General features: G+C 38.1%; 1 protein-coding gene across 1 annotated transcript in view; it reads right to left on the bottom strand.

Moving 5' to 3' along the window:
- PRKD1 (protein kinase D1) overlaps positions 1–26,145 on the bottom strand; it is a 531,285-nt gene extending 505,140 nt beyond the window's left edge. The window contains exon 1 of the mRNA XM_042782200.1: positions 26,026–26,145. Within this exon, the coding sequence (XP_042638134.1) occupies positions 26,026–26,052 (27 nt within the window). The 5' untranslated portion in view covers positions 26,053–26,145. The remainder of the gene's footprint in view (positions 1–26,025) is intronic.
- Between the last annotated feature and the right edge of the window lie 6 nt (positions 26,146–26,151).

Below are 26,151 nucleotides of genomic sequence, written 5' to 3'. Positions count from 1 at the left end.
CACTCCTCGGAAGGAAGGTTGGGCAATCCTACTTCCGTAGTGATACTGCCTCGGAAACCCAAGGAGGGGTCGCTATGAGTCGGGTTTGACTCGATGGCACACAACAACAACAACAACAACTGTTCTGGAAACCTTGGGTACAACAATGAAATAAACAGACAAAGATCTCTGCCCTCATGGTGTTTATACTTTTACATGATTTACCAAATCTTATTTAGTTTACCCAATAACGATGTTCCCAAACCTGTGTGTAAATCAAATCTCAATGAAAATATATTTTAAATTATCAAAGACAGTTCTACTCTATTTAATAAGTAATGCAATTTTTCTATTGCAAAAGAAAGGACTTCTTTTCCCCCAATGATATTCATGGATTATATTTCCTAATGAAACATGCACTTGGATGGAGAAAGAGAAGAAGCTTAAATGAATGAGTCCTGGAGTCCAGAGTGAGTTTGGATCACAGTATAGACAACAGCCTGGAGCACACAGTTCAGCAATACAAGAGAGGCTTTGGGTTGACTGTCATCTTGAACAAGCTCCGTTTCTTGGTAGCCTGAAGGAGCACTATAAATACCTCTCTGTACTAGATTCTTCTGTACCATATCTTTCTGGTGTGATCTTCCTGACTGATCATTGCATACTGTTGCTGGTTACTAAACAATATATACTGTAGTCCTGTTCGTCTCCCACCTCTCAGGGATCACTGTCCTTTGTTGCCTGATAGTCAATGGTTTGAAAACTACTGCTTCATGGGAGAAAGAAGGGCTGCTTATGCACAGGGAGACAGCCCAGGGAGCAGGAGTGCATGGACGGATGGACACAGGGAAGAGGTAACTATGGGGAGGAAGTGGAAGGGGAGCCGTTGCATTATGGTAAACTGTGGTCAATGTCATGAGACAAAGTAAATGTGAACCGCTGTATGGAAAGTGAATTTGCTCTGTAAACCTTCACCCAAATCACAATAAAAAAAAAAATAAAATAAAATAAAAAACTACTGCTTCATATATTTTGTCTGGATTTTTAGTTGTTTCAGGCACAAGGGTAAATCTGATCTTTATTGTTCCATCTTAATCAGCAGTGGACATCTGTCAGGGAACTCAGAGAAAGCTTCCTGAAGAAATGATGACTCAGCTGAGATATAAGGGATGAGTAGTATTTAACTAGGAAGAGGGGAAAAGGTGTTCCAGGTAGAGGAAACAGAATATGCAAAAAGTCTGTGGCCTGAAGAAGTCAACATGTGTGGCAGATTGTATTTTCCAAAAATGGTTGCATCAATATGTCGGCTTTTCTAATGATGTGACATTGATACTCTTCCATTGACAGGTGGGGTCCATTGTTTCCTTGAACCAAAATGGGCACATGACAACAATCAAAACAAAGGACTTTTTTGGAAAGAAACACATCAAAGATGATATTTAAACTTATTTATTTAAAAGCTCTAATTTTGTTATATGTCAGGTTTCCAAAGAACACTATGAAGGACGCCTGAGGGTGCAGTGATTAAGCATTCAGCTGCTAACTAAAAGGTCCATGGTTTAAACTCACTAGCTCTTCCATGAGAGAAAGATGTAGCTGTTGACTTCCATAGAGATTACAATTACAGCCTTAGAAACCCTTTAGGGAAGTTCTTCTCTGTCGTATAGGGTCATTATGAGTTGGAATTGACCTGACAGCAAGGGATTTGGTTTGAATTTTAAAAAAAATATTATAGAATAGAAGGAGCTCTGGTGGTGTAGTGTCTAGGGCATTTGACTACTAACCAGAAGGCTGGCAGTTCAAACCCAACAGACACTCCTCAGAAGGAAGACTGGGCAATCTACTGCCAGAGATACTGCCTTGGAAACCCAAAGAGGGGTCACTATGAGTTGGGACCAACTTGAGGGCAGTGAGTTTTATAGAACAGAATAAATTAGAGAAGAACAAACTAGGGTGAAATTTTACCTTTAAAAAGTTATTCTATGAAAGTTTCTTAACATATATAGGAATGTGCATTGTTCAAACTACTTTAAAAATATCTCAGTGTTTTATGACATATAGAGATATCAGTCTCATTCCTAATTAAAAAGCAGGAAAAAGGAAAGTGGTATACTGGTATACTGGTTTTGAAAAGTTTATTATTTATTTATAATGAAATTTATTATTTAATTATTGTGAATCTGCTAAATACATAGTTTATTCCACAACCTATCTGTCAATATGTCATACTGAGGTGATCTGTTGCTATGATGCTGGAAGTTATGCCACTGGTATTACAAATAGCACAGTGGACAGGTTTCAGTGGAAATTCCCAACTAACTCATACTAGGAAGAACGGCAGGGCAATTTACTTCCATAAATTAGCCAGAGAAAACCCTGTGGATCACAACAGAATACTGTCAGCCCCCTAGGTATAGAAACTCACTGCCGTCAAGTCGATTCCAACTCATAGCGGCCCTACGGTGGGTAAAATGGCACTCAAAATACAGAGTACATGCAACATTGGACTCAAGTATACCGGTGAAAACAAGGATCACCAGACACGCATCATTTCTTTTTGTTCTACATGGGCTCTTCATTTGGCAGAGCCTCTGCAGTGGCAACTAGAAACAGCATTTGAAATGTAGTCTACGTGACATAGATTTAAGTGTTGGCTATTAAATGTAACAGTTTATTTTGCATCTTGCTGCTTCTTGTACAAGATTTTTTTCTTTACAGACAAAGCAAAAAACCAATAGCCTGTGAACCGCTACTTCTCAACCTGAAGAAAGCAAAGAACCATTACAATTCTGAGATAAAAACTATAATCTGAATGTTAATTTTCTTTGTTGTTGTTAGGTGCTGTTGAGTCAGTGATGACTCCCAGAGACCCTGTGTACAACAGAACAAAACAATACCTGGTCCTGCGCCATCCTCAGATTCGTTACCATGCTTGAGCCCATTGTCACGGCCCCTGTGTCAATGGATCTCATTGAGTGTTACCTTATCACAGGCCCTCCACTTTACAAAGCATGATATCCTTCTCCAGCGACTGGTCCCTTCTGACATGACCAAATTATGAGAGAGGAAATCTTGCCATTCACATTTCTAAGGAGCATTCTGGCTATACTTCCTCCAAGACAGATTTGTTCGTTCTTCCGGCAGTCCGTGGTACATTTGATTTTCTTTCCCAACACAGTCTTCCTAGGCCATCAATTCTTTGGTTTTCCTTATTCACTGTTCAGCTATCACATGCCTAAGAGGCTATTGAAAATACCACAGGTTGGATCAGGCATACTTTAGTTTTCAAAGTGACATCTTTGCTCTTTAACACGTAAAGAGGTCTTTTGCAGCAGATTTGTCTACTATGCCCTTTCATTTCTTGACTGCTGCTTCAAGGGGCATTATTTGTGGATCCAAGTAAAATGAATTCCTTGACAACTTCAGTTTTTCTCCATTTATCATGATGTTGCTCACTGACGCAGTTGTGAAGATTTTTGTTTTCTTAAATTGAAGTGTAACCTATATAGAAGGCTGTAGTATTTATCTTTATCAGTAAATGTTTCAAGTCTTCTTCACTTTCTGTAAGCAAGTTTGTACGTACTACAGGTTTTTTATATTACAGATTATTAATAAGTCTTCCTCCAATCCTGATATTACATTCTTCTTCATATAGTTCAGCTTCTCTAAGTATTTTCTCAGCATACAGATTGAATTAAGTATGCTGAAAGGGTACAAGACTGACCCACACCTTTCCTGATATTAAACCATGCAGTATCCCATTGTTCTGTTGAAATGACTGCCCCTTCATCTATATATAGGCATACTTCATACTTAATAAAACACAGATAAACATCTTTCTGGTATTATTTCCTTTCAGCCAAGATTCATCTGACATCAGCAGTTATATCCGTAGCTGGACATCTTCTTTTGAATCCAGCTTCAATTTCTGGCAATTCCCTATCAAAGTACTGCTGCAATCATTTTTTAAATGATTTTCTGCAAAATTTTACTTGTGTGTTATATTAATGAAATTGTTCGATAATTTCCACTTTCTGTTGGATCACATTCCTTTAGAATGGGCACAAATGTGGATCTCTTCCAGTCAGTTGGCCAGGTAGCTATCTTCCAGTTCTCTCGGCATAAACCAGTGACGGCTTCCAGCATTGAGATGTTTGTTGTAACATTAAACGGGTGTCCCATCATTCCTGGAGCCTTAGTTGTCACCAATTCCTTCAGTGCAACTTGGACTTATTCCTTCAATACCATGAGTTCTTGATCATATGCTATCACTTGAAATAGCTGAATGTTAACCAGTTCTTTTTGTTTCACTGATTCTGAGTATTCCTTTCATCTTCTTTTGATGCTTCCTGCATCACTGAACATTTTGCCCATAGAATTCCTTCAATATCACAACACAAGGATTTATTTTTTTCTTCAGTTCTTTCACAGCTTGAGAAATGCTGAATGTGTTCTTCCATTGTGGTTTTCCAACTCCAGGTCTTTGCACATTTCATTATAATAATTTACTTTGGCCTCTTGAGCTACCCTTTGAAATCTTCTGTTCAGCTCTCTTATTTCATCATTTCTTCCATTTGCTTTAGCTACTCTCCATTCAAGAGCAAGTTTTCAGAGTCTCTTCTGACATCCATTTTGGTCTTCTCTTCTTTTTCTGTCATTTAATGACCCTTTGCTTTCTTCATATATGATGTCCTTGATGTCATCCCCCAAGTTGTCTGGTCTTCAAGTCACTGGCATTTAATCATAGAATTTATAATTCAGATGCTCTCTAAATTCAGGAGGGATGTATACAAATTCATATTTTGTCTCTTATGGATTTGTTTTAATTTTCTTCACTTTCCCCTTAAACTTATATATGAGCAATTGATGGTCAGTTCCACAGTCAGCCCTGGCCTCTTCTGAATAATGATACTGAGTTTCTCCATTGTCCCTTTCCACAAATGTAGTTGATATGATTCCTATGCAGTCTATCTGGTGAGGCCCATGTGTACTGCTCCTGTTTATGTTGTTGAAAATTAGTATTTGCAATGAGTAAGTTGCTGGTCATGCAAAATTCTATCGTGCGATATCCATGGTCATGTCTATCACTAAGGCCATATTTTCCAACTAATAATGTTTCTTCTTTGTTTCTAACTTTTGCATTCCAATCACCAGTAATTATCAATATATCTTGATTGTATGTTTGGTCAATTTGTCATTCTTAGCATCATGGATCATATGACTGCCCAATTCAAAATGGCCAAAACCAGTCCATTTCAGCTCACTAATGCCTAAGATATTGGTCTTCATGCCTTCCATTTCATTTTTGGCAACTTTCAACTTTCCTAGATTCATACTTCGTGCATTCCAAGTTCTAATTATTAATGGATGTTGGCAGCTATTCTTCTCATTCTGAGTCATACAACATCAGCAAATGAAGGTCCCAAAAGCTTTCTTCCATCCATGTCATTAAGGTCCACTCTACTTTGAGGAGGCAGCTCTTCCCAAGTCATATTTCAAGTACCTTCCAATCTGAGTGGCTCATCATCCAATAACATAGCAGACAGTCTTTCCATGCTATTCATAAGGTTTTCAGTGGCCAATTTTTTTTCAAAAGTGGCCCTGGCCACACCCTTCTCCCACTTTATCAATGTCTGGAAGCTCCACTGAAACCTGTCCACCATGGGTAAATCTTCTGGTATTTGAAATACTGGTTGCATAGCTTCCAGCATCACAGCAACACACAAGCCACCACAGTACAACAAACTGATGACGTGTGGTGGAAACACTAATCTTAGTAATGCCGATCAGAAAAACCAAACTCACTGCCGTTGAGTCAAATCCGACTCATAGTGACCCGTCCTTGGATTTCCGAGGCAGTATCTCTATGGAAGTACATTGCCCAGTCTTCCTTCTGAGGAGTGGCTGGTGGGTTTGAACCATCAGACTTCTAGATAGCAATCAAATGCCTTAGGCACTACGTCACCAGAGCTCCCTAGTAATATTAATAGACAATATCAAAAGAAGTTCAAGACTATATAATATATATCTAAGTCTATAAAATGGGCCAAGATACATGTGTACATAAGAATTAAAAAAGAAAAGTACTAAATACCTAAGACTAGGGACACATTAAACATATTGTGATGAATAGATATACCAATTTTATTCAGGCATTAAAAAGTAGTGTCAAAGTGTTCCTTTTTACAGCAGAAAATATCATGTTTCAAGAATGTCTTATGAGTTGTGAGTAGGTGGTCAGACAAAGCCATGGGGGGCTGCCAACATTTAATCACAAATTTAGTATCTCTCAGAATTATGTGGCCCTAAGGGAAAGAATATGAAACAAGTATTCCATTCAGTTCAAAGGTCTTCTGTGAGATGGAAAAGGGATTCACCTGTGTTAAGAACTAAAGAAATTCAAAATCCAATAAAATGATCAATCTAAGTAAGAACAAGAAACTTCAGCACATACTACTTATAAAAGTAATACATAAATTGAATCCAGGGATGGAAAATACAGGATTGCCCCTTATTAAAGTAATGGAACCACTAACAGAAATGGAGTTCCATGGATTTGATCTATATCATTGACAAGAATCCAATCTCTGTCCCAGCTTAAAAAAAAAAAAAAAAAAAACTCACTGCCGTCAAGTCAGGTCTGACTCATAGCGACCCTTCCTTGGGTTTCCAAGGTGGTATCACTATGGAAGTAGATTGTCCATCCTTCCTTTGAGGAGTGGCTGGTGGGTTTGAACCACTAGCCTTCTGGTTACCAGTCAAATGCCTTAGGCACTGACTGCAATTAAGGTAAGAAAATAATTGCAAATTTTACATGGGAAGTGAACTCCACAAACTGTGTGGGATCATAGAATGATTTCACAGAAAACATCTTTCCAATATTGGAAGATTTGAAATTAAATACAGAAAAGGTTAAGAAACTCAAAACCATAGTATTAATCCTTTTGTGCATGTTAAACCTCATTTCTGTCTAGTTGATTCTGAGTCATAGAGACTGTCTTTGTTCTCTAGTGCTGCTATAATGGAAATACAAATACAAGTTGATGGTTTTAACAAACAGGAATTTATTCTCTTACAGTTTAGGAGGCTAGAAGTCCAAATTTAGAGTGCCAGTTCTAGGGGCTGGGTGAAGGCCCCTCAACCTTAGGCTTCAGCTCTGCCTCTTATACCAGGCCCACAGGAGCTGGAGGCTTCTTCTAACTCAAGGAGCTTCAGGCTGCTGAGGCTGACGAACACAAGATTGACAGGCAAAATGGCACAATCCCACAATCAGCAGGCAACACAGCAGGCCACTGGTTCAAATCCAAGAACTGAAGATGAAGACTCAGCCAAATGTAGGACCTAAATGTGCCAAAAGCTAAAGACCTTTCCCAAAGCTCTTCCATATATACTGGAAACAGGCCATACCCCACAAGCAGCTCCCTTTCCACTGATTAACATCTCAAAGCAGATTTCACCATAGATGTAATCACAATCTCATTATGGGGGATAACCACATCCAGCTGCCAAGCCACTCAAAACCACAGCCCAGCCAAGCTGACACACAACCTTAACTGCCACAACAACCCTATAGGACAAGGTTTCCAAGACTGTAATCTTTATAGAAGCAGACCACCACATCTTTCTCTTGCAGAGAAGCTGGTGGGTTTGAACTGCCAACCTTTTGGTTAACAGTCAAGTACTTAATCACTGAGCCACCATATAATTAAATAATTGATTTTGGGTTATGTGGTATTGGAATACTTAAGAACTAAAAACATTTTAAGGTATCTAATTGAGTTTATGAAGGATACCAGTAACTCTTCAAAGTTACTTATAAGTTGATTGTTAAAATCTGCCCAATTTATTTAAAAACATATGTAAGTTATACTGAAGTTATTAAACAGTTGAACCTAGAACTTTAACAATGTGAATATTAAATTCTAAAACCAAAGTAAGTATCTGAAAAGTTTTTTCTTCTCACAAAAACTACTCTCAAGGGCACTGTGATTTTTATATTTAAAAACTGACAATAGACACATGGTATCAAATGAAAATAGTATATCAAATCCTATACAATGTATAATGAGCATACTTACTTACAGAGAAAAAGAAACAGATTAAGATATTCACCAAAATGTTAACTGTGTTTAACTTTGAGCAGTATGATCCCTTTTGGGGCTTATTTGAATTTCTCGCCTTTTCTGCAGTGAATGCTGCATATACTAATTTCCTACTGCTGCTTTCACAAATTTCCACAGACTTATTGGCTTAAAACACACAAACTTTCTATTAATGGTTGTAGAATAATTTGGAAAATAGTGGTAATTTTTGCATAACATAATGAACATAGTTATTGTCAATGAATTATGCAAGTAAAAATTATTAAATTGGCAAATGTTTTGTTTATATACATACATACATACATACATACATACATACCAAACCAAAACGAAACTCACTGCCGTCGAGTCAATTGCAACTCATAGCAACTCCTCCATGGGTTTCCGAGGCAGTAACTCTACGGAAGTAGATTGCCCAGTCTTCCTTCTGAGGAGTGGCTGGTGGGTTTGTGGGTTTGAACCTCCAGCCTTCTGGCTAGCAGTCAAATGCCTTAGGCACTATGTTGCCAGAGCTCCTGTGTATGTATGTGTGTGTGTGTGTATGTGTATGTATACATATACACACACACACATGCATACATATATAAATATTTACCATAATTTAAAAAATAATAATAAACACAAATAAATCTTCTTATAGTTTTGGACATGAGAATTATGAAAGAAGTTTCACTGAAATAAATAAAGTCAGATGTTGGCAGGGCTGGTTCCTTCTGGAGACTCTGAGGGGAGAATAAATTTATTTCCTTGCCTTTTTCGGCTTCCAGTGCCTGCCTGTGTTCCTTGGGTCATGACCTCTGCCTTCTTTGCACCACTCAAACCTCTCGCTTCCACAGTCACATCTTCTCCTAATCTAACTCTGACTGCTGTTTCCCTTGGCTTATAGTCCACTTCCTCCATCTTCAAAATCAGCAACAGCAGACGGGGTGCCTCTCATACTTCATTTTTCTCCTTTACCAGTTCATCTTTCTGACCCAAGGAGGGGGATCCTCCACTTTTAAAGATTCCTGTAATTAGAATGGGCCCACCTGGATAATTTCATCTCAAGATCCTTAACGTAATTACATCTGTAAAGTCCCTTTTACCACATAAGGTAACATTCACATGTTCTAAAAATTAGGATGTAGCCATTTTAGAGGGTCATTATTCAGCCTATCATTCATGGTAATTTTGTAATTTTCAATATAAAAGGAAAACTATTATTTAGTTGAATTATGGAATTATGATTTTCCAAGTGGAGAAAATTCTAAACAGAAATGATTATACAAATTAAATACCCTCTCAAGTGACTTTAGACCCAACTGACTTCCACTATTTTTTAGTAGACAGAATATTCAACATTAAGTTTTCTGAACCTAAAATTCTTAATATTACTTCAACATTCTATCCATCAACAGAAAGCAAATGTAGAACAATAAATAAAATTCACATATTTTCTTCATCCAGACTATTCTGGTGAACATCTTAAGAAAATAGGAGCTATGGCCCACACACTGCTAGTTCAGGACAAAAATTTTCCAAAATCTTACCTGTCTTATTTGTCTCTTTACGTTTTTAAACAAAAAACAAGTTTTTAAGTCCTCAAGAGATTTGTGTAGTTTGTTTTCTTTCCTTTTTTGCTAAAAGGTAATTATTTATTCTATCCAACATGCAATATTTTCTCCAGAGCAGAGAATACAATGAAGCACAACTTGAAACTACAAAAGAATCATCATTCAGCCTCTAAATGAGCATATTATACTTTTGTGATGGTTGCCAAAGGTGCTGAAGCTTCAAGGAAAGCTCTCCTATTGACTGTTTAGATTAATAAAGGTGGAATGAACTACCAGAATGAGTAAACTTATTTTCTGTTTGATACTACAAAACAGTATCTTAATTTGCATACGTGGACTGGCAAATAGAGCTAACATTGCTTTAGATGGTACATTCTAAGTGACAGCTAATGAACAACTCATGAAATCAACCTGAATGTTGGTTGCCCTTTCATCTTTAAATCATACAGAAACTTTAGCTCAAAGGGGATAACATTCTAACCTAAGAGAGATTATTTTTTCTGTATTTGTTTTTAGCTTAAGATTCCATTTAGAAAAGTTATTCAAAATGATACAGTTACCATATAGAATTTGCTGATTCACGATGAAATGAATTCTAAATGTAGATTTTGTTTTATCTTTAAATCTTATAAGGGTTTTTGGCCAAAAGGTAATAAAAAGTCTGTCCTAGGTAAGATTTTTCCTTCTGCTTTGCTTTGTTGTTTAGTTTTAACTTAAAACTCCATAGTTTTTTTCTAGGGTGAACATAAAATTTAAAAGAATGTCAGGACACCAAGCATAGACTGAGACTGTCCTGGACAAGTTAGGCATTGGGTCACACTATTTACCTTAGTGTCCTACTCTCTATTATTTCCTCCTCACTGTATGTTTACTTCTGCTCATTATTCATCCTAAAGAATTTAATAAAAGCAAAGATTATTCAACATATAGTCTTTTATTCTCCACAAATTTGTGCAAACTAGCGGCCATCTAGATGCAACGATGGGTCTCTCCTCATCCAGAGCAAAGAAAAATGAAGAAAACCAAAGACACGTGGAAACAATTAGTCCAAGGGACTGGTACATCATGCGATCCTCAGCCTATACGACTATGAGACCAGAAGAACTAGATGGCGCCCAGCTACCACTGTCAACCACTCGGGGGGGAATCTCTTTAGGAGATCCTGGATAGAATGGGAGAACAATGTGAAACAAAGCTCAAAATCATTTTTAAAAGAGGACCAGGTTTGCTGGTCTGATAGAGACTGATGGAACCACTGAGACTATATCCCCTAATTGCCCTTCAAGTCTGAAATTGAACCCACTCCTGTGGCTTCCAGCCAAACGAAAGACAGATATATGAGCTAAACATTTACATTAGGCAGATACACTCCTTGGAGAAATCAATCATGGGAGAATAGAAAGGCTGTGCATACACAGGGGGACAGCTTCGGGGGCAAGAGTGCATGGGAGGGAAGGACACAGGGAAAAGGTAACTATGGGGAGGATGTGGAAGGGGAGCTATTGCACTGTGGGAAATTGTAGTCAATGTCATGAGGCAAAGTGTATGTGAGTTGCTGTATGGAAAGTGAATTTGCTCTGTAAACTTTCACCCAAATCACAATAAAAATAAAAATTAAAAAAATGTGTGCAAGCTACTAGACTGATTTAAATATTCTAAATAACTACACCTCAGGTGACATTAGCTTATCTCACATTAGTAGAAGTTAGCATTTGTTGCAGAAAAGAGTATAGAGCTTTCCTGTCTAGTTACTACTCTGAAATTAGTCAATTCTGTCTCAGCACTCATCATTAGGTAAAGATGAGCTAGGCATGAGCGAGCCACTACTCCTTGAGCAATAACTGCTGCTTTGTGTCCTTACCAGTAAAGACTGATTATCTCAAGAAGAGACTTACAAGGCACAGTACTTGACTAGTAGACATCTAGTAAACTCAGATTTCTAATAAAGCTAGACAGGTCTGCTGCCTTTTTGTTAGCCAAGAGTCTAGCAGGGAGTCATGTCCAAAGAGAATTCTCTAAGTAACTTGTCCACTGCATTTAAGCCGAAGAAGGTCCAAGTATATATAAAAGAGAGGCCGTGTTTCAGGAACGTTTTCTAGTCCATTTAAAAAAAAAAAACCTCACTGCCGTTGAGTTGGTCCTGACTCATAGCGACCCCTCCTTGGGTGTCTGAGGTGGTATCTCTACAGAAGTAACTCTACAGAAGTAGATTGCCCAATCTTCCTTCCAAGGAGTAGCTGGTGGGTTTGAACCACCAGCCTTCTGGTTAGCAATCAAATGCCTTAGGTACTGCATGCTTCCCAGTAGTCTTTCAGGCCAGGGGCTTCAGCACCTAACATGGCAGCTATAAGAAAGTCTGTGTTTAATAGTAATTTTTAGCATTGAATAGAAGTATAAGTACACTTTGAGTTAAATCATGTCTACTTATATATACAATTACATTTTTGTAAAGCCTGAGGGTAGTACAATTAGTCTATAAGGGAAATGTTGGCCTTAGCCTTGCATATAAGCAATTAAAAGGAATGTAAGATAATTAATTCACAATATAGATTGGCTGGCACTACTGACGTGCAAAGAAAACCTCCACTGGGTTTGCGAATGATCATCTGAAAGAGTGCAAGTAAGTTTACCTTAGGGAAAGTTTGTTCCTAATTTACCACAAACAAATAAAATATATAAAAATGAAAAACACTAGCAACACATAACAAATGGGTAATTCAAATACGACTTCCAAAATGAAAGCAAATGCCTTTCTACAGGACCATTACTTTAAAGACTCTCTTTAATATCAATGTAGTATGCGAGAAGAAAAGGATTCATTGATTTACAATGATAGGCAAGACTCTTTTCACCCATTAGCCCTGAGTCACACTGATCCAATATATGGTCTCACCACTTCTTCCAAACCACCTCTGTATTCACATCTCACCCAAAAAGAAGTGTTGTGAACCGACTAAGGCCAGTTTAATCATAAATGTTAATTCATTTCTTTAGATAAATCAAATACTGATGTTGGAAAATTTAAAGGTAGGTGGAAATTCACTATATCCACAATCTAATTGCTGGAGTATAATGAATGCAAATCAAATTAAATTCTAATACACAAAGAGATACTTATAAAATAGAATATATTAACAATTAGACACATACCAGTTCATATGCTACACTATGAAGTCCAAAGTATGTGGTCCTGGCAATGTACCTAAGGAAGGATTCTGTATATAGAGTTGGCATCGATAACTAGAAAATCTTCTACCCAAGCACAGATCATAAGGATTGCCTACAAGCTTGCCTACTTAATTCTTCCATCTTGTTCGTGGAAGTGTGAAGCGTACCTCTAAAATACTTTCAATAATCAAAATTCTTGAATGATACTAATATTCCCCTATGAGAGTTCATTATAATGTTCCCCTAATGTTCATTATAATTATCAACACCTGGCGGGGGTCACTGTGTGTGAGAATTGACTTGATGGTAGTAGATTTTTCGGTGGGATAATAAGCCACCCATAAGAAATGCATTGTAATGATAGTGGTCTTTAAAGTGACTAGAATTCTAGCCGACCACCATTGTGATGTGAATTCCAAATAAGGAAAACTAACATATACATAATAGCATTCTATCTAAACTTTAGTGTTTTGAATTAAATTTCAAGCAAAAAATAAGAATTTTAATCCTCTCTTCCGTAAAAAAATAAAATACTACTACTAATAAAAAACAGTTGCTGTGGAATATATTCTGACCCATGACAATACAATATGATACTTCCAAAGTTTCTGTATGCATATATGGCCATGCTAGCCTTCCTTGTTCTTAGGATCAGCCATAGTGAATAAACCATTGGCAGTTCTGCTGCTTACTGAGTAAGTATGAGGTTTGAGGTAAATGATTTAACCTCTCTGACCTTTAGTTTCCTCATCTTTAAAATGGAGATCAGCAGCAAAGGGCTACTGTGAGAACCAGAAATGACAAATAAGAACATCCCAAGATGCAGACTGGTACACAGAATAATCTCCAGGAAAGTTTTATTTCTCCAGGTTCCCCTCAACTAGCCACTGTTACTATGAGGGAAGTTTCTAGGTCAAGATTCTTTATCATTCAAGGGCTTTACCAAAGGAGGCCACATAACCTTGTCAACTACAACCCAGTGCTCCTTGAACAGCTATTCCAAAAACTCTCAGAGGCACGCATCATGAAATGTCACCTGTGACATTCTGAAAAGCCCCAATGAGGACTGCTGTGCTTGCAACCTCTATGTCCACTGTTGTTGGTGAGTTATTAACCAGACCATTTCTGCTAATTCATCCAAAGGCATTTCAAAGCTTTGCTGTCACTATTTTTTATTCTGCCCTTAGGTGCCAATACTCTCATAATCCCACAGGCTTTGCCTACTGTAACTTGTTCAAGTCTGTTCAAGTCTATTGATTCAAAGTCATTACCAAAGCTTAACTGCCACCCCTCCTGCCACATCATTCTAGCTCTTTCTTCTTTCTCCCAATGGTGAAAACTGCAGATGTTTGCCTCAGACCACAAGTGCTTGTGGTCAAGTGGTCTTAATCTCTAGTATTACTATTCTGAGGGTCTAACTGGACTCATTAATCTTTAAATAATTCCAACTCTGTTGATCACACAAGTTCTTATTTGTAGTTTACTATATTGAGGATACAGGCCAAAACTTACAAAGAACCTGAGTGCAAAGACTGTAACAGCTTTGTACAATACGAACTATACAGATGGCTCAGAATGGATAGTAGGACCTCAATTTTCTGTACACTGAGGAATATTCTACTGTCCTACCCTAATAATGTGCTTTCTTTGTAAGGAAATCATCATTAAGTGTGCCCAAATTCCTGCTAGTCCCTATGCTAAATGTCCCAGAGCCCTTAGACATGTCCTTCCCTGAAGGCTGACTGAGCTACTTTCAAGTATAAGGGGAACTTCTCATCCCACTCAAAAGACCTTACCAGACCATGAGCCTAACCACCATTTCTCAGTAATCTGAGGAATTAAAGGGGGTTTGTAAATTCACATTTAATTGATAAAGAGATTGAGACACAGTATCTTGAATATGGCAAGTATTCAATAAATATTTAGCCAGTGATTGTTTTTGTTGTTGTTGTTATGTGCCGTCGAGTCAGACCTGACTCATAGCAACCCATCCTTGGGTTTCCAAGGCAGTATCACTACAGAAGTAGATTGCCCCATCTTCCTTCTGAGGAGTGCCTGGTGGATTGGAACCACCAGCCTTCTGATAAGCAGTTAAGTGCCTTAAGCATAATTCAATCTATTAGGTTCATTGGAACTTAATTCAAGCAGCTGAGCTAGAACTAAATCCTTGGTCTGTGCTGGCTATTGCTATCTGTTCAAAACAAAGTTATAGTTCCATAATTATCCAGTAGCTATTATATCATTAATATGACTGATGTAGATAACACAGAAAAAAGTTTTGGTTTTTTAGGAAGCCCAACACTGACAGATGAAAAATCTTTAATGGATTAATCTTTACTAATGATTAATGGAAAATGTCTTGCTTCTTGGAAAATTTGAAATTTATATCAATATAAGTCCAGTTGAATAAATTTCAAGCAAAAAATTCTTACTTTAAAATCAACTTAAATACTTTTCATAAAATACATTAAAAGCAGGGTTATTTAATGGTATATGGGTTTGAACAAATTACCATTTTAGCTGATGCACAAATATGCTTGTGTTCCTGATATATCCAATCTGACTTTGATTATATTCAGACTTTGTTTATGAAAAAGGAAATAGGCTCTGATCTTTACTGAAGATGTATAATTCTCTTTTAAATGGATCTTAACCAAAACCAAACCCATTGCTGCTAAGTCAATTCCAACTCCTGTCTTAAGCATCTATCATTCTGCAATAAACTATGACAACTGAAGCAAGGTTCAAATATCTCAAGGCATTGTACATCATATATATGCCACAGTCCTCCAACAATCTGAACTAGAGAAAAATTTTTCTTTTTTACCAAAAGAAGTTGGACCAGGTTCTTATTAATAAAGCACATGTTTCTTTTATTCCCAAGAGTCTACAGAGCCTTTGTTGTTGTTGTTAGTTGCTGTCACGTTGACTCCGACTCCTGGTGATGCATATGTGTCAGAACAGAGCTACGCTCCAGAGGATTTTCATGGCTATGCCCTTTCAGAAGGATTTCTTGTTCACACCCAAACTTTTCATTCAAATCTTCATGATCATATTCATAATTCCCACTCATTGTATGATATACATGTGGGTTAAAGAAATAAAAAGTAGCTGCTGACAATTAAGGAGAGAAGCATTCAGAAATTCTTGAAATTGTGCCTAAATACAAGCTGAAATTTAACATTTTCCTTATAAATCAAGGGCTTATTCAGAATAGAAGCCAATGAACCAGTAAAAGGTATATATTTTTTCTTTCTTCTCACCAAAATAAGTTAGACAAAATTTTTGCATGTTGCATACTTAAAAACTGACTCTTCATATTTGCAAAACATTGCTGAGCTGCTATATCAACTGTCTGGCTTCAGTCAAATAAAACCCTTTTGCAATTTTGGAAGCCATTTCTAGACAGGAAACTATAAATGTGGAGAGGTATAACTGTGTCTTAATACATTGTATTTTTACAGAAATTCTTACCTTCAAAACTGTCTACATTACATGATGTTCCATAATGACCATCATGGCCATATAATTAAAAGCTTTGTTTATTTAATTATGCTTTCTGTGTGAGACCAAAAAGACATGAGTAAGAAAAAACATAATATGGGTTTCCCTGCTAACAAATAACTTCCAGTGGCATTGTCATTTCTGGTATCTAACAAAAATATTTGGTTGATGTTACGGTCTGAATTTGGTCTCCTAAAAATATGTGTTGAATCCTGGCCCCTACACTTCTGGATGTGACCCTGTTTGGAAATAAGAGTTTTCTTTGTTTTTTATTAGTGGATTCTAAACCTAATCACTTCCGAGTGATAAAATGAGCAGAATGCACACATACACAGAATTTCCAGAAAACGCTCTAGAAAGGCAGACTCACACAACAGATGCATCTGCAAGACCAGAAACTGCAAGGATTGACTGCTACTAGAAGTGGAAATAGAGAAGCACCTCCTGAATCTAGACTTCTAGCCTTGTGAACTGTGGGAAAATAAATTTCAAAGCCACCCACCTGTGGTATTTCTGTTATGACAGCACTAGATAACTAAGGCAGTTGACAATATCAGAGAAATGCCTGGGACATTTTACATACTCTTGCAGACAAAAAATATTTTGAATATGTGTGCATAAAATAACCCTCTTCTCTGCATTTAAATTCACCAACAGAAAGAGAAAAATTAATATGTTTTTTTCTAAACGTTTTTAGAATAATGCTGGGAAAATTAAAAGGTAAATGCTATCATTAAAGAGTCCCTGTGTAATGCAAACAGCTAGTGAAAGGCTGGCCATTCTCATCCTCAGAAGAAAGGTCTGGTGTATTACTGAAAAATTAGCCACAGGAAATTACGGAACACAGTTCTAATGGCACACATGGGATTATCATGAGTCAGAATCAGTTTGGCAGTAAATGACTTTGTTTGTGTGTTTTTGTTTGTTTTTTTGTTTGTTTTTTAACTATCACTAGAAATAACCTGTATTTTTACCTCAGTTTTCATATTTCAGGTGAATCAACATGAATGTCAAAAGTCAAGAAGGTTAGTTATCACCAATACATGAAAACAAAGCAAACAAATATAAAATTAAATCAAAACAAAGACTCTTCATGTTATCAACAATTCTATGGCACTGAACTTTTCACACTTGCAAACCACTCTAGTCCAGCCCTGCTATCCTTATCTCCTGCTGTCCTAATGTTCTATTAGTTTCTTGGTATATCTTGAAAGCTAATGAGTGGCTTATTCAGTTATCTCTGCCTAATACACACACAAGTTGCATGCAGTTCTCCATACACTCTTCTTCTTTAAAAGACTGATAAGCAATGTGGTTGTCAAATTCTTTCATAATTGGCATAGAGTACCACGAGAGGTAAGGAGCTTCTGGTAGCATAATGGCTAAAGCATTTGACTGCTAACCAGAAGGCTGGCGGTTCAAACCCACCAGCCACTCCTCGGAAGGAAGGTTGGGCAATCCTACTTCCGTAGTGATACTGCCTCGGAAACCCAAGGAGGGGTCGCTATGAGTCAGGGCTGACTCGACAGCACATAACAACAACAACAACAACCACGAGAGGTAAGTGACAGTGAAAAGACTCAGAAAAGGCTGGCTTAGCCAAACCACCAACTTAAGTATTTCCCACTAAATTTGCCTTCTTATACCAATATAACACTTCAGCATATGCACGCCCAACTATGTTACATTAGCTATTCATTAGACACAACAATTTAGCAAATAATCTCTAGATGCTTGCATTAGAGCAAATGGGATCTCCATAATTCATGGCCAAGTGCCTTCCTCCTCATATTAAGGGCTGATCTGTAAAGGAACTTGGGATTTCTGTCTCAGGACCAGAATTGAGAATCACTATGTTGCCAAATGTCGTACCATTATCTATTTTGTTTTCCTTTTTTATCAAATAAACATAATTTGAATTCCACTTGCTTCTTCCATCTGAAAAGTAATTGAATTAACTTCCTGTCAAAAAGAATAAAAAGCAATGTTGATATAGTTTATTTTGATCAAGAAACATGCTTTTCATTTAGTCGGAATCAAGTTAATCCTTAAGGAATTCTGAGAGGCTGAGATTTAAAACGCTTTCTCAAAATACAACTAGTTCCAAGATTTGCTTTGTTGTACAGAAAGAAGAAAAAATAATGTCACCTGGGCCTTGCAATTATGTTGTTTTTTCATATTACCATTTTAAATAAATATTTTGAGATAAGAATAACCTAATAAAAATTATACACATTTCTTTTGTTAACAAAGACAAGTAGGCTAGTCTACAAAACCTAAAATTATCCATAATCCATATATTAAGTATATACTTACCAGGCAGTATGTTTAATCTTTTACAGATTGTATCTTTAATCCTCAAAGCAATCTCAGATTAAGTCACAACCAAGCATTCATAGAGTTAGAAAATTTTTGTCTTGTCTAATAAGGTTATTACAAATTATTCATGCATAAATTGGTGAAGATCTACTTAAATCACCTCATGAAAAAGAAAGAAAGAAAGAATAACAATAATTGGCAAAAAAAAAAAAATTGAAATCTCCTTTAACAGTTGTGATAGGAGTCTGGTATTATTAAGCAACATAGTTGTACAGTATGATTTTATAGAGCAAGTTTTTTAACTTTTTTAATAATTTTACCTTTTCCACATACACATACACACACACTCACAAACACACAACTAAAGTTTTCTCAGAAAATTTTATGATGTTTACTCAATCCTAAATCTAAATGTCCAAATTAATTTATATATTTGTCAAAATATCCAGTTATCCAAGTCTTTCCATCTCCAAAGACAAAGGCATAATGCCTTTAGCATCACAGGCTCAAAAGATATTCTCCTATTAAGACTTTTGAATAATATACAGAGATTAATAGTTGTATACTGATAAAATATATAGAAAGCAGAGTTTCTCTTTGGGGTTGTAAGGCACAAAATAAGACCCCACTTTCTGCATCCTATAATGCAAAGCTAAAACACTACTTCAGCATCTGGATGAGATACATGGATAATAAAGCTTTTAAAAATATTTTGGAAAAACTTAGCACTTAGATAATATACTACATACATATGTATATTTGTTGTTGTCGTTGTTGTCTGCTGTCTAGTCAATTCCTACGCACAGTTACCCTGTATGACAGAGTACAACTGCCCCACAAGATTTCCCAGGCTGTAATCTTCAGAGACCAGATTGCCAAATCTCTTCCCTCACTGAGCCTCTGACCTACCTGTCCATCAGCAGCTGAGCGATTAACCACTGTGCAAACAGGCCTCTTTATATATTACACTACCTGTGTGTATGTGAGTCCTTATGGCATTGTGGTAAGCACTCAGCTGCTAACCAAAAGGTCAGCAGTTCAGACCCATTAGCTGCTCTATGGAAGAAGGATATGGTGGTCTTCTTTGGTAAAGATGACAGTCTTGAAAACCATATTTTGGCCTATAGGGTTGCTATAAGTCAGAATCAACTAGAAAGAAATAGATTTTTTCTTCTTACATTTATATATATACATGTTTATATCTAAATATATACTTAAGATATATTCACGTTACAATGAACCATGCTTAAGACCGTTTTTTGTACATATTATTAGTAATATATATGATACACAATGTTGCAGCCTATAATTTGCTGATCTTATAATTCTCAGATGTTCATTCACAGATGTTCAAAGATAGGATTTAATAAGATACTGATAATAAAAGGCAGTAAAAATGAAACCTGGTGCTCTGGTAGCATAGTGCCTAAGGCACTTGATTGCTAACCAGGAGGCTGGCGGTTCACACCCACCAGCCACTCCTCGGAAGGGAGATGGGGCAATCTACTTCCATAGTGATACTGCCTCGGAAACCCAAGGAGGGGTCACTGTGACAGCACATAACAACAACAAAAAAAATCAAACCTAAAAAAATTGGTATTTGACTTAGGCAAAAACTGGCTTATGGAGGGGTCTTCAAAACAGAAACCCTGTCATAAGTCGGGGACTGATTGTATATGTATATATATACTGTTGTTGTTGTTGTTATGTGCCGTCGAGTCGACCCCCGACTCATAGCGACCCCTCCTTGGGTTTCCGAGGCAGTATCACTACGGAAGTAGGATTGCCCAACCTTCCTTCCGAGGAGTGGCATACTACATATCAATATTACATACATAAGTAATTATTATATACAGTGTTGTTGTTGCTATGTGCCATCGAGTTGGACCCGACTCACAGTGACCCCTCCTTGGGTTGCCGAGGCAGTATCACTACGGAAGTAGATTGCCCAACCTTCCTTCCGAGGAGTGACTGGTGGGTTTGAACCACCAGCCTTCTGGTTAGCAGTCAAGTGCCTTAGGCACTATACTACCAGAGCTCCTACTATATACAGTAAAATCTGTGAAATCTAGAACCTGTAGAAGGCAGAAACCTGTCAGAGAAGGAAAACTCAAATATTTTCCACTAAAATGAACAGAGAAATGGTAAGACTACATCTTGTCAAAGACAGCACACTTGAGAGGCTCGGATAAAGAAGGCAGTCCCAGCAAGTTTCAGCTCTCCTGGGTATCACTGTATCTCTAAAATGTAATCCTATTATAATATAAACTTTAAAAGAAGTGTAAATTTTAAATATACACTATTACAATTATATTAGTTAAGAATCCCTTAATAAAGTAATGAATTCTATACTTCAGCTTTAAACTAGAAGTCTCTAGAAATGACCAAATATAAAATTAGAATAAAAAGTAAATACCTAAGACTCAAAAAGATGCTCTGGTAGCATAGTGCCTAAGGCATTTGACAGCTAACCAGAAGGCTGGCAGTTCAAACCCACCAGCCACTCCTAAGAAGAAAGGCTGGGCAATCTACTTCCATAGTGATATTGCATCGGAAACCCAAGGAAGAGTCTCTATGAGTCGGGTTCAACTCGACGGCACTGAGTAAGACTCAAAAACCACCATTAACTTAACAGTATTTTGTTGTTTTATGTACGTTAGGCTGGTCAAGCAGCTAAGTACTTTCAGCTTGCTCAATCTGTGTTGGAGTAGCTAAATACAATAAAAGGAAAAAGGACACCAAAACTGCTAAGCAACAATGTACAATTAATTAAGTAGGTGAAAGAATTACAAGGAAAGCTACATTGCTCTCAAACCAAGGTCCTACCCTTCTTATTCCTTTAGTGACTTGTCTTCTATTTAAAGTCTTGCTCTTTGCTTTCTTTGGCCAGACAAATAAAGGTGCAGAGGCATATTTAATGTGAAACTACATGCTAGTAGTAGTATAGATGTTCTTTTACCCTGCTTCAGTAAATTCAAGAGAAAAATATAAGTTGTTCTAATAAGATAACAGCAAAAATGGACACACATTGATAAAAACAGTTGTATTAATTGCATCACACACCAAACCAAGACCAAACTCACTGCCATCAAGTGGGATCCAACTCATAGTGTCCCCTCCTTGGGTTTTCTAAGCAGTATCACTACAGAAGTCGATTGTTCAATCTTCCTTCTGAGGAGTGGCTGGTAGGTCTGAACCCCTAGCATTCTGGTTAACAGTCAAATACCTTATGCACTATACCACCACAGTTCCCACATTGAAATTAAAACTGCTTATGATTAAAAAAAAAGTGTGTGCATATAGATAAGATGATGAACTATAAAGTCAAATTAATTCTTCTTTTAGAATGCTGTTCCTTGCTTCAAAACAAGCCCTCTCAGTCTATATATTCAAGATTCCCTTGTTAATAGAAAGTAACAAAGTTTCAACATAAGTCAACTAGTAATACTATTTTTTTTCACTTTCCTCAAAACAATTATCATGTATAGTAACAGAACACAACTACCATATGCAACTGCCCTTCAAGGTTACACACTTGTAATGCAAAGAAATAAGTATAATACAAATAAAGCCTTAGGTCAATACTTAAAAAAGAAGCAATTAATAGTATCTTACACAACCCATTGCTGTCCAGTGGAATCTGACTCATAGTGACCTTCTAGGACAGGGTATAACGGAGCCATAGGGATTCCAAGGCTGTAAATCTTTATAGAAGCAAACTGCATCATCTTTCTCCCGCAGCGACTTGTGGGTTCAAACTGTTGACCTTTTGGTTAGCAGACGAGTGCTCAACCATGACACCATACTCATGTAATATTACATAAAGAAAAAAAGACTAGATGTTTCATCTGAACTAAAAGATGAAAGAAATAATTCTACAATTATAGAATTCGGTACATATTGAGAACACATTTATCTTCAACTAAAAATGTATTGTTTTACCACCAAAACTTGTCCAGTACAATCCTGTGTCTGCCACTTCTTGAACTTCACTGCTAAAGAAAAAGTATAACCTGAATTCTAAACAATAATAAAAGATGAGTTTCTCTGTGACAGGATCTCTCTTGATCAGCCCTGTACCCCTCAGGCGCTGGTTCCACAGCCTATGTGTCATGAATGTTACTGAAAAACACTAAACTGTCAGCTAACACTTCCAAAGATTTAAGCTAGTCTGAGCTATGTTTGTATTTAGGGAACTCTTGAACAAATTGCATGAGAAACCTCTTCACACATTTTAAAGCAATGAATGTGGAGGTCAGAAAATGAGAAGTCTCCTGATGTAAGCTCAACCTGACCCAAACTACACAGTAAACTGTAAATGACTTCAAACTTATAGCTCTCTCCTGTGTTATCCATTTCCTGCCTCCCACCTTGCCTTGCCCTGCCTGCCTCTCTCTCTCTCTCTCTGTCTCTCTCTCTGTCTCTCAATCTCTCTCTGTCAGTATTCCTCATAGTTGATACCTTCAGAAAGTACTTCAACTAGTTCCTTAGTTCCTATCAAGGTGATTCTGACTGATGGCAAACTTGTGTGCATCAGAGCAGAACTGTGCTCCACAGGGTTTGCAGTGGCTTATTTTTTTGGAAGTAGATCATCAGGCCTTTTTTTTTTTTTTTTGAGGCATCTCTTGGTGGACTCAAACTTCCTACCATTTACTTAGCACCCAAATGTGTCACTCATCTGTGCCACCCAGGGATTCCAAAGAACTTCAAGAGAACCTGAAATCAAGGACAAGGGACCTCTGGCTTTCTTAGGTCTACAATGACCCTCTCTGCCATACCCAGTATCAGAAACCAAGAGATCCCTGATATTCTTTGAAGGATGTTAAACCCTCTTAATCTTGATTCTGCCTGGAGTGATGATGTGTCCTTAACATATGACAGATAGATGAACTGAAATATTCCTCTGTCTAGATCCACCAGCCAGTACATATTTACAATATCTTGTATATAAATGACTCTCAAATCTGTATCTCTAAATCAGTCAGTCACAATCCTAAAAAAAAAAAAGTCAAAGTGAGATCTTTACCTTGCCTATCACAGTAAAGTTTTTCCAACTTTTCTTTTAGAGACAGAAGAACTCCTAGAATAACTGCAAAGGGGAGGGGTGAGTTCCCCCTATATTTCAGTCACCAGTGCTGATGATTTTCCCTTTACAATATTTCTCTAGGTCCTTCCCCCAGAACTTTCACTCAGGTCTCAACTAGCTCATGACTGAACTCCAGTTTTCTTTCTGCCTTAACCTTTTTGGCACTCTAAAAAATTCCCCATGTGTCACAGTCCATTTTTCAGATGCCCCTGGTACGGTAACTCCATGCAGAGGAGTATTAAGGTTTCTAAGGAAGGTTGGGCAATCCTACTTCCGTAGTGATACTGCCTCGGAAACCCAAGGAGGGGTCGCTATGAGTCGGGGCTGGCTCGATGGCACATAGCAACAAACAACAACTGCCTCAGAAAACCAGGGAGGGGTCACGATGAGTCGGAACAGAGTCAACAGCAGTGAGTTTGAGTTTGAGTGAGTAATCTGAGTGCATTTTAACTTCAAGCCCTTTTCACAACTGTACTTTCCATAGATACCCTCATCACCACCTTCAAGTCTGCCACAATCCATGGGAGCTTGTTGCCCCTTGCTTTGCATTCATATTTTCCATATAACATGCCTCTTGGTAACTACTGAGACAACAGTAATTCACTCTCCATTTAATACCCCAATCCTATAACTCTTGTATTGTGTACTTTTCTACCCTTCTTAAACTCCATCAAGGTAGGTAGGTGTTATGTGTGTGTGTGTGTACCCATGTACTTTAATGCTGGTGGAAACCAAAATCTATCCATATCAATTTGACCCAATTTAAATCTTCCCTCACACTTTATCACTTGCTTTAGAATTTAAGCAAATTAAATTTCTACACAACTGCATTAGCTTTTTGAGAAGTGTTAGTATATATTGTTTATAGGCTTATCAGTACTGTTCTATAAATAACTAGTTTGCATTCTGATGGAGATATTGTTGTAGACTACAATCTCCACGCAGGTACCGCTTAACAGGTAAGGTAAGCTATGATAGGACCTGTATCAACATTATACATTTTCTTTTCATTTTCATGGCAATTGTAAACAATTGAAAGTTACATGTAATATAAAATTGTCACTGCTTTCAGTAAAATTCCTGGCACTCATTGTTACCTTCAGAACTTTTACAAGTTCTTCCCCCAGGGCTTTTCCCTAATAACCCTATACTCAATGCCACAATTCAAAAGCCTCCAGCTTTAGCAAACTCTGTTCCAAAGTAAAGAAAGCAATTCGTGATTATTCAAGTGATCATTATAAAGTGAGTAACAGCTATTCTCTTGTCAGTCTCCTGGGGCTGCAATTCAGCACCTTCAGAGACATCTGTCTCCCTCCCTCTCCCTTACATTCTTATAACCCCTTTCCATGTACTGCCTCTCTGGACAGATACTGGTATAGTCTAGAATTCAGAACTGCTCTGTAAACAGTGGTAGGCAGATTCAGTGTCTTCCCGAGGTGGTCAGGTCCAACCCTTTTCCCACCTTGTTTTTGGTGGCCGCTGTCCAGAGCTCCATACCCTCACACTTCAGGAGCACAGGCACTCTCTGGGAAGTCCTGTGCATCACCTTCACCACTTTTAAGTTGTCTGCGCCCCCACTTTAGTGTCCCACTATCAAGTGCCCAGAGGACGAAAAGCAAGAAGGCTACAACTTCCTGGTCTTATCGCTGGAAAATGTGTTTCCACGTTCATATAGAGGTGGCACTAAAAGACAAGCAGGAGGATTATTTGTGGCCTGGTCAGTCGTTTTCACAGCTGGCCGCACCCATCAACCTCTCATAAAAACTTAGCTGACAGGTGAGAAATTCCTTATCTCTAGATCACTCCAGGAGCTCCTCAGTATCTAAGTGAGCTGAAAGAGGAATCTGAAGGGGAAGGGGGTGGTGCTGAAATAGTGCTGAGCTGGGGAGCTGGGGGGAGGGTGAGCTGATTGCAGTGGAGGGAGAATTCTGGCGCCAGAAACAGGCTGGTCCAGGGTCCGGATGGAGTAGAGGGGAGAGCTGGGAAGTCTTAAGGGAAGGGAGGAGCGCGCCAAGAAAAGGGCATGATACCTGGAAATGTCATAACGGGATGGAAATGGGTGAGGAGGATGCACTCTGGAGAAATCGGGTAATAAATCAAGACGGGACGAGGGGAGAGCGGCGGCAGGGAAGGGAAAGCCTCGGGATGCGGGCGTCCAACCTCAGCCGGTGCCTGATCCTTCCGGAGTGCTGGCGAGGCTGGCTCCCGGCAGAGTCCCCGTAGCCGGAAAGTTGGCGCGGCGAGGGGCAGCGAGCCAGGCAGCGCCCCCTGTGCGCCGGGGAAGCGCCGATCTCCGAGCCGCGCGGCGCCTTACCTTCTGGTCGACGATGGAGCAAGCCATCTCGCGGACGTGAGCCAGGTTGTAGTCCCCGCACGAGTCCTGCAGCAGCAGCACTGGCTCGCGGCTCAGGCCGATTTGCAGATGGAACGAGATGCCCCC

The sequence above is a fragment of the Orycteropus afer genome, unplaced genomic scaffold (assembly GCF_000298275.1).
Source record: "Orycteropus afer afer isolate SDZICR_OR568_19922 unplaced genomic scaffold, OryAfe1.0 scaffold00260, whole genome shotgun sequence".
Taxonomy (NCBI): Eukaryota; Metazoa; Chordata; class Mammalia; order Tubulidentata; family Orycteropodidae; genus Orycteropus; species Orycteropus afer.
Note: the sequence above shows the minus strand (reverse complement) of the source record. Positions and strands in the feature narration are given on the sequence as shown.